General features: G+C 52.7%; 1 protein-coding gene across 1 annotated transcript in view; it reads right to left on the bottom strand.

Moving 5' to 3' along the window:
- SCD5 (stearoyl-CoA desaturase 5) overlaps window positions 1-8,843 on the bottom strand; it is a 152,694-nt gene extending 143,851 nt beyond the window's left edge. The window contains exon 1 of the mRNA XM_047091707.1: window positions 8,572-8,843. Within this exon, the coding sequence (XP_046947663.1) occupies window positions 8,572-8,803 (232 nt within the window). The 5' untranslated portion in view covers window positions 8,804-8,843. The remainder of the gene's footprint in view (window positions 1-8,571) is intronic.
- Window positions 8,844-9,812: the final 969 nt, after the last annotated feature.

The following is a 9,812-nucleotide window of genomic DNA, read 5'->3' on the forward strand; positions in this document are numbered from 1 at the left end:
TTTCTTTTTTTGAGAGTGAGGATATAAGTGAGTGAGGGACGGAGAGACAGAGAATCCCACGAAGGGCAGGGGGTGGTGGGGAGAAGCAGGGCTCACCCGACACAGGGCTCAGATTCACAAACCATGAGATCAAGACCTGAGCCGAAGTCAGATGCTTAACCGACTGAGCCATCAGGGGCCCCAAAGACTTTATTTCTAACAAGCCCCTGGTGACCCTGCTGCTGGCCCACAGAGCCCTCTAACCTATCCTAGTAAGCTGCGAAATGGGGAGCAGGATGTCAGAAAGAGGACTAACCTGAAATGAGGGCTAGTGAGAACCAGCCGTTTAAACTCGCCTTCAAGGGAGAAAGTGAGGCAAGGACACCGTCCCCCATCCCCATACATATGCACCTTCCAGAAACAAGGAAGAGTAGAGAACAGGGAGGGGAGTGGAGGACGGCACGCTGGGTCTGGTTTGCCTGTACTCTTGTACTCAGGCGTTTTTGTAAACGAGTCTCGGAACAGTACCTTTGAGTCTGAAATCAGATGCCCAGCCGAGATGTTATTCCTTGCCTCCCCTCAGCTCTGGACAGCCTGAGGGCCAGCCGTGCTCCACTGCCCACCTGCTCTAGGTGGCTGCCCCAGGGTCTTTCCTGGAAAACTTCAGACTCACTTATCCCACCGGCAAGTGTCTGGCCTAAAAATTTCACTCCAGACCATTTGATCATAGCAGGAATTGTTGGTGCGTGTGATGGGCTGAGAGGAGAAGGCGAAAGTCAGGGAGAGGTTGAGGGCAGCCTCTCCACATGCCCCATCCTGCTAGTCCCCAGGAATCTTCCTTGCCCTGCATCTGGCCCCTGACCACCTCCAGCCTCACTGGACCATCAGGTCCTTGAACCGGCCTTCTCTGTCTCTCCTCACCCCTCCCCCCAATGCCATCTCACCCAAACCCCTCCACCAGCCAGCCCCAGCCTCGGGCCTCCTGCCAGGCTCAGTGCAGCCATCTCTTCCTGCGGGGAGCCTCCCCAGCTTCCCCAGGCCAGCACTAACTAATGCTGCCTTGGCATACGGTGCACCTGTCCGTCTCTCCAGTTGGCCTCTAAGTGCCATGAAGTCGGGGATAGAGCCAACGCCTGGTAGGTAATGGGTGAGTCATAAACATTATCCAACAAGGGAATTAAATAATGGTTCTCAGCCCGGCTGTGCATCGGAAATATCCAAATGGAAAAGAAGAAAAGAGAAGGGAAGGGAAGGGAAGGGGAGGGGAGGGGAAAAGAGGGGAGAGGAGGGGAGGGGAAGAGAGGGGAGGGGAGGGGAGGGGAGGGGAGGGGAGGGGAAGAGAGGGGAGAGGAGGGGAGGGGAAGAGAGGGGAGGGGAGGGGAAGAGAGGGGAGGGGAGGGGAGGGGAAGAGAGGGGAGGGGAGGGGAGGGGAGGGGAGGGGAGGGGGGAGGGGGGAAGGGAAGGGAGGGGGGGAGGGGAGGAGAGGAAGAAGCCAGGGCATCACTCCTAGAGATTCCAATTCTGGTGAGGGCTGAGGCTTCCAAAAATTGCAAAGGATCCCCAAGTGATTCTGACGTGCAGCCTGTTTTGACAATCACTGGAATGGAAAAAAATGAATGAATTCGTGGATGGATGAGTATGTGACTACATGTACAACTGTGAGGACCTCTCTTGTGGCCACTGGCACACATAATGAACAAAGGATGGGCATTTCTGGGGGGGACACAGCCGGTACCTGTTGTGGGGCCACTACCCCATTGCCTGACGAAATAAAATCAGAGGCAACAGCCTTGACCCCATGACCAAGGCTTTCTGACAATGAGGGTGCTGGAACAAGGTCCAGCCTCCAAAGGATGAACTAAACAGAGGGAAGGAGATAAGGGAAGCAGTAAGGGAATGTGGGCCCAGGCACAGGGATAACATTTCCTCTGTGCTGCTTGCAGGCCAAGTTCTTTTTTTCTTTTTCTTTTTCTTTTTGTTTTTTTAACTCCAGTAGTTAATATACAACGTTATATTAGTTTCAGGTATACAATATAGTGATTCAACACTTTCTTTTTTTAAAAAATTTTAATGTTTATTTATTTTTGAGAGAGAGAGAGAGAGAGAGAGAGAGAGGGAGGGAGGGAGGGAGGGAGGGGCAGAGAGAGAAGGGGACAGAGGATCCAAAGCAGGCTCTAGGCTCCAAGCTATCAATTAGCCCGACGTGGGGCTCAAACCCACAAACTGTGAGATCATGACAGGCACCCCTGATTCAACACTTTCACACATCACCCTGTGCTCATCACAGGTCAGCCCAAGTTCTTTACTGCATTGTTTCATTTCCCTCCAGCTGCAATACTGTTGTCCTAGTAATTAACCTCACTGCACACCTGGGGACACTAAGCTTCGGGAAGGTAGTCATCTGCCCAAGGCTGAACTTGGGAGGCTTTTTTCTTTAAGCTTATTTATTTATGTTTAGGGCTGGTAGGAGCAGAGAGAGAGAGGGAAAGAGAGAATCCCAAGCAGGCTCTGCACTATCAGCGCAGAGCACAATGCAGGGCTTGAACCCACAAACTGTGAGATCATGAGCTGAGCACAAACTAAAAGTCAGACACTCAACCAACTGAGCCATCCAGGTGCCCCTGGGGGCTGGGTTTTGATCCCAGACCCTCACTCCAAAGCCCATACTCTTAACCTCAGGGCTAAGAAACCATACATGAGACAGCAGGGACAGGTAGACTGCATGCCAGAAACTAAAGAATGTCAAAATACACACTCATTGAGAATAATGTCACCCAAAGACATCACTGTGTTTTGCAAAATCCTAACCATGGCTATGTCATCCTTTTGTAAATCGATCAATGGCTTTTCCAGGCAATTATTATAATTTTATATCATACACAAAACTAGACAAGGCAAGAACAAAAATGTTACAGCAAGGTCATGATGAAACATTTGGATTTAAAGGCTGTGCCTTGGAGCGCTTGGGTGGCTCAGTGGGTTAAGCGTCCCACTTCGGCTCAGGTCATGATCTCGCGGTTCATGGGTTTGAGCCCCGCATCGGACTCTGTACTGACAGCTCCGGCTCAGGTCATGATCTCGCGGTTCATGGGTTTGAGCCCCGCATCGGACTCTGTGCTGACAGCTCGGAGCCTGGAGCCTGCTTTGGAATCTATGTCTCCCTCTCTCTCTGCTCCTCCCCTCCTTGTGCGCTCTCTCTCTCTCTCTCTCTCTCTCTCTCAAAAATAAACATTAAAACAAATTTAAAATAAATAAATAAAGGATGTGCTTTTTACATTTGAGCCCCAAGTGCTCCAAGTCCCAGACAGACGATGAAGCCAGTGCAGATTTCATGACACTGGCCCCCATCGTGGGAGGTAATAACAGCAGGCAGCACTGAGTGTCTACTCTCTGGCAGGCACTTTCCTATGTGCCCCAGTTCTGAAAACAACTTTCAGCTCAGTATCACCGCCCCCCTTTCACAGACAAGGAAGCCGAGGCTCACAAACTGGAAGGGGACATGTATGAGGCTGAACTAGGGGCAGCACATTCATTCCAGCCCTGGTTTCTACTCTGTAGCACTCTTTCTCATTTCCAGATCACAGTACAGTCTGCAGGGACCTTGACCAGCTTTAGAAAAAACTGAGTTAATAATGTTAACCTCAAACCTATATTTATACTTGGCGGGACTATTAAGCCAGCAAAAGCAGACTGTCTTCTCTCCTGTTTTGCTGCACGCCAGCCTTGGGTAAGGCTCTTAGAGCTTGCCCATTTATTAAAAATGCAACAGTTGCAACAATGGGCTGGGAATTACAGATTTAAAAAAAGGAAGACTCTTTTTCATTTTTCATTTTTTTAGTAGTTTAATTGAGCATTAAAGTTTTTTTTTTTTTTTTTAACATGACTCAAGAAGACCGGGATGGGAGGAAAAAAAAAAAACACAAGTCAAAACTGAGACTTGTTAGAGATTTAGAAATGATTGGGCTGTGCTCAAAAAACCCTAAAGAAAACGCCAAAGACCAGGTGAGTTGTCAGCTAAACAAAAAGATTCTTATCTACAGAATAGTGACCTTTTGGAGGAAAATAGGAGGAAGACAGAATCAAAGAGAAGGGAATGGGGGAGGGAGGAAAGACTAGAAGGGATGTGTTCATTTCTCTTTGGGAATTTTGAGAAAGAACCTTTGTTTCCAAAGCCAAAGCACTCTTTTCCATACAAGAGAGGCAACAAAGCCAAGTTCTGTGCCAGCATTGCAGAATTCATTGTGCTGTAGGAGGACCTTTTTCCCTTCTATTAAAGAAAAAGAGCCAATATCAGGACCAATAATAATGGCAGCTAATAATTATTGAACACCAACCAAGAGCAAGGTACCATGCTATGATTTACACACCTCTCAAATTTAGAGCAAGAGGTATTAATATACCCATTTTACAGGTGCGAAAACTGGAGTTTAGAGATGTTAATTTGTCCAAGGTCATGTAGCTGGTAAGTAGGAAAGCAAGGATTCTTGCTCAGATAGGTCTCTCTCTCCTGAGACACACTCCCCCTAGAAAATACGGAGGCAAGCCAGAAGTCTGAAGTCACACCTTCTTGGGGCTCTGTGACAACTGTAGGGACTTGATAGAAAAAGAAGCACAACCCAACAAAGACATCAAGAGGATCCCAAGTCGTGGAGTGAGTTTACTCAATGCCTGACAGAAGACAGCTCATCTTTGGGCAACTCTCGGAATTGCACAGAATTTGATTGGTGGACCAGCACTCTCCAAACCCCAGCCTCTCCCAATGCTCCCTTTGCCCCGCCCCCCGGAGTGCTTTGTTAATCCCTGCCCCCTCCCAGCTTCCCCCCCCCCCTTAGGCTAGCTTCCTCCCCATAGGCTAAACCCCACTTCAGAGAGTCCAGAAGCTCCAGCAAGGGCACCAGGGAATCCGGAATAGCCTCAATGGTTTGCCCCAGGACTGGATGGAGGAAGGGAGCAGGGTTACAGGGCTAATTACTGTTCGCATGCCTCATACTTCCACTGAAGTTGTCCCAAGAGGACACAAAAGCTATGATGTCACCATGAAATACACTTAGGGGACTCAGTGACACTTAGAGAGAAACCAGAAAACTCCTTGACATTTCTGGAAACCAACAGCAGAATACCCGGAGACAGGCGAAACCAAAGCCTTCTGGAAAGGAGCCCGGGACTCTTAATACCATGACTCCTGCCACTCACTCTTCTGTCCCACTCATGTTGGGACTCAGGGCATGGACTAACTGCGCCTTTGGCCAAAAACTCTCAAAGCAGGCACTTTTGTGAGCTCAGGCCTGCAGGTGAAGATTTTTCTCCAACTCAGTTGGAGTTTGTGTTCTGTCCTTGAATCAACTTGTTAACTCATCCCTCAGGACCTGTGGCATCAAGAGCATTCTGTCCTGGTAGGCTGCCCACTTAGGAAACTGCAAGGAGAAGAAGGGAAACAACTCGCTCTGGTCCCAAGGAGAGTCATAAAAGGGTAGGGGGTTAGGCAACAGAGGAGGCTGGGCAGGATAACTGGATGGACCTTTCATGGAAGACATTCTCCCACTCCACAAATCACGCTGCACACCTAACACACAGTCCCTGCTGGGTGCACTGCATCAATGCCTCTTGTTCCCAGGGCAACCTCACCTGGGATGAAGGGTGGCAAGCAATGGATGGGCTAAGCCAATTTCCTTGACAACTTAGGTCCCTGAAGCCGATGAGCAGCCCGTTAGCGCATGAACTCAGTCCTAAAGCTGGATAGAGCCAGTAGCAGAAGTGGGTGAAACAGGGTATCCAGTGGGGGAAATTTGTGGCTCAAGACCCCAGGGCTTTCACTGAAAATAACCCTATCTACCATAGTGATCAGCACAACAAATCTTAGCTCATCTCTGTCTCTCCTTCTTCTCTCACAAAATGTCCATCAGATAAGATTCATTTGTTTAGAATGTTTCTAAGTCAAAATTTTGGACTGTGAAACCACAACAGCCACCACTACATGCCCTTTTTTTCTTTTCTTTCTCTCTCCCCCCATCCTTCTCTCTCCCTCACTCCCTCCTTCTCTCTTTCTCTCTCTGTTTCTCCCTCCCTCTCTTTCTCTCTTTCTTTCTTTCTCTCTGTCTCTCTCTCTCTCTCTCTCTCTCTCTCTCTCTCTCTTTCTAGTGATGCAATGAAGCACAGGTAGGGAGAGAATCAAGATTCAGAGAACCGAGCTGATGAAAGGTAGCTAAGGCAGAAGACAATGCAGGAAGGTACAAGAGTGGGGTTGGCAACATCACCCACAGAGGGAAACCAGAATCCTGCAGTGTGTTGGCTTTTCTGGGGAAGCTGAAGGAGTTTGGGGCTGAGGGAGGCATCTCCCAGCCAAGGTCGTTCAGAAACAAAGATTCTGCCTTCACTACAGAGAAGAGCCTAGAAAAGGCAGAAGTGACTTGGCAAGCCTGGAGAGGAGGCCATGTCCTTGTGGCTCCTGGTGGGGTGCCAGGGTCAGCAGGCCTTGGGGGCTGTAGGGGGTGGAGCCTGTGGGTCCTCCAGAGCTCCGGGTATGTAAGGAAATGTTTTAAGTGCTCACTTCTCTCTGAGCGCTCTCTGACACTGCAGCTATTAAGACTAAGCTTTAATCCCCTGGAGGCAGGTGGACTCTGAAGTCCAATGGCACAATCTGAACCCCTGGAAAGGGAGAGAGGAGCTCCACAGAGGCTCTGGGGCTGTAAGGGCTTTAAATGGCAGTGTGGGGGGTATGTTCACGAAGCAATGGCTGAGCATCTTACAATCTAGTCACTTGGAGATAAGGGATGAAGGAGGATAGAGAATTAAACCAATACATGATCACAAAGACGATGGTGGAAAGGACACAGAATTGAGGAGGTGCAGGGTGCCTGGGTGGCTCAGTTGGTTAAGCATCCAATTCTTATTTCAGCTCAGGTCATGATCTCACGGGGTTGAGATCTAACCCCCGGTCCAGCTGAGCATGGCACCTGCTTGTGATTCCCTCTCTCCCTCTCTCTTCTGCCCTTCCCCTGCTTGCTCACTCTCTCTTGAAAGAAAGAAAGAAAGAAAGAAAGAAAGAAAGAAAGAAAGAACTGAGGAGGTGCACTGACTGGGGAAGGCATGAGCAGGGGGTTGCCAAGGGCTTTTGTGGAACTTCAAAAGGCTTCATGGAGCATCTGGCTGGCTCAGTTGGTGGAGTAAGTGGCTCTTGACCCCTGGTAGTGAGTTTGAGGGCGTGCATTGGGTGTGGAGCTTACTTAAAGGGGGGAGAAAAGGCTCCATGGATTCCCAAAGACCCCCCCCTCTCACCATCCCTCTCTCAGTCACACCCCCTAAGAGTTACACCATTCTAGATGGGTTCGCTTCCAACAGGGGCTATAGGGTTTCAAGGGAAGGCTTGCAACCAGAGTGGCCCTTTATCAACCTCGGCATCTGAAGCTGGCACTGTACCAAATAAGCTTTGCAGAAAGAAGTCTTCTTATTATCTTCCTTCGTTTTCCCCTCTGGAAATAAAAGCAGGTTGTGCTTCTCCTGCCCCTGATCCTTGGAGATGCCCGAAATGGGAGCTGAAAGGGCTTCTTGGATAACTTCATCAAGTTCTCAGCCTGGGATATCAATGCCTGCACCTTCTGTCCTGGCTATTGCCTCTGAGGTGATTGAAGTCAAAACCCATTACTGGGGCCAGGGGGGTTCTGCGGTGGTTCAGAGGCCAGCAACTTGGGTCGTGTAAGGCAGGCACTGAGTTTCAGGGGCCCAGGAGATCAAGGAGTGGGTGGGTGCCCTGGTCCACTCTTGGGCTCCCTCCCCTGCCAACAAGGACGGGGGGGGGGGGGTTGGCTAGGAAGAACGGCGGTGGGAGAGTCACAGATGCGGCGACAGCCCCGCACCTGCCAGAATAAGTCAGGGCCTGGAGGAGGCTCTCCCCAGCCACAGTTAGAGCTCTGTGCTGGCGACAGAGCGATCTCGCCAAGGTCTCGGTTTGCTCGCCAAGAAACTTCTGGGACCGTGTAAGTGCAACTGGACATAGCAGATCACGGAGGGGGCAGAGGCAGGAGCCTTGCGGGGACAGGAGGGAAACTGGTTTCATCCATCTCACGCGCGAGAATCAAGACCGTTCCTATGCCGGATCTCTCCACCTTCCTCCACTCCCTTTCTTGTCCTTAACTCGGCCCCAAGGTCCGCGGCCCGCGGAGGACACTGAGAACCTGAAAGGCGGCAGATAGGAGGACCCCAGGGACCAGCACGGACGACACAACAATCCCGCCCGTCCTCCCTCCCCGGAAGCCTCGGCCAGCCGGCGCCCAGCACGTCCCTCGGCGCGCCTCTGCACCCAGCGGTGGACCGACCGGACTCCGGGTCCCTCCCGCTCTCCAACCAAGAGTCGGCAAATGCGCCCACTTAGCCAGACAGCGGAGAAGGGAGAAGTTGCAAAGACCTGGACTGAGATAGCAGCCCGTCCCAAGGGCCGACCACTGCAGGGCAAAGGGGCCGGGCGCGTGGGGGAAGCGAGCGGAGTGCGGACAGGGCTCCCCGCACCCGGCAGCGGAGCGGCGGCCGGCGACTCCGCGCGCCCCGCCGTGGCCTGGCCACGGCGCCCGGGGCACAGGGGGCGCCGGCGGGACTTACCCCAGAGCAGGGTGAGCAGCTTGGCTTTGGGGATAAGGGCCAGGGAGTACACGGCCCCCAGGTGGAGCAGGCTCATCAGGACGACGTTCCTCCAGACGACGATCTGCCGCTGCCCGCGCCCGCCCAGTCTCTGCGGGTCGCCGCCGCCTTCCGAGACTTCGATCCTCGCACGGATCTCCTCCTTGGCGTTGCGGAAGGGGACCTGCCTCCCGTCGGCGGCCGGGCCGGGCATGGCTGGGGAGAGGTGGGCGCCCGAGGCAGCGGCAGCGGCAGCGGCAGCGGCAGCAGGCAAGCGCTTGGCCGGCGCGGAGCTCTCCGGTGGGGGCGGGGGCTTCTGCCTTTTGGGGTTGGGGAGGGGTGGTCTCTGCACTCCCGTCCCCGCCTTCTCGGCCCTTCTCTGGTTCCTGCCCTCTTCTTCGGGCGCTCAGCGGGGACTAAGGATGCCAATCTGGGCGCCCGGCATCTGTTGCTGGCGAATCACCGCGGCGGCTGCTGGGGCCAAACTCCGCTGCGAGGAAGAGGAGGCGAGCGCAGGGGGCGGGAGGGGGCGCGGAGTTGGGGGAGGGCGCGCGGAGAGGGAGCGGGAGGGAGCCCTAGGAGGGAGTCGAGGAAGGAAGACCTGCATAGCTACAGCCAATCAGGACGGCTTGTGGGGCTCTTAAAGAGGAAGGCGCCCTCCTGGCCTCCGCTGCCCCGGGCTCCCGTGAGCGCGACGGGCGGGCGCGCGGGGTAGGCGCTTGGCCCCTCCGCCCGAGGGTGGGGGCATGTGGCTCCCCCGCCAGGGAGCCTGCAGCGCGGCTCACGGCACTTTTGTCGTTTTTGTGTGCTTCTCCAGTTCCAAAAAATACCTTTCCCTTTTGAAAATACTTTGTTTTATTTTGTTTTTTGTTTTTGTTTTTTTTTTTTTTGAAGCCACAGTTCACTCGTGTTGGCGGATTTAAAATACTTGCCTGGGCTCGCAACACAGGTTAAGGCCATATCCGAGATGAGAATCAGAAGCGCACGCGTCTGCAGGTTCAACTGGCTCCTTGGGCCAGTGGAGGGATGGAGGCAGCTGCTCAACTTTTAACAGGCAGCCGCAACCACACACACAGTAGGTACTCAATTAGTGCCTTTTAGATGATACGTGATTTAGTAGCCACCAGTGCCCTGTCCACCGCGCAGCCCATCCGCGGCGGAGCTCTGCTTACGGCTAACTCTGGACTAATCAGCGCCCTTCCGGACTCCGCTGATGGAACAGT

Source organism: Lynx rufus, unplaced genomic scaffold (assembly GCF_022079265.1).
Source record: "Lynx rufus isolate CCGP_SWC_20201006 ecotype Redwood Valley unplaced genomic scaffold, mLynRuf1.p SCAF_3, whole genome shotgun sequence".
In the NCBI taxonomy this organism is placed as follows: Eukaryota; Metazoa; Chordata; class Mammalia; order Carnivora; family Felidae; genus Lynx; species Lynx rufus.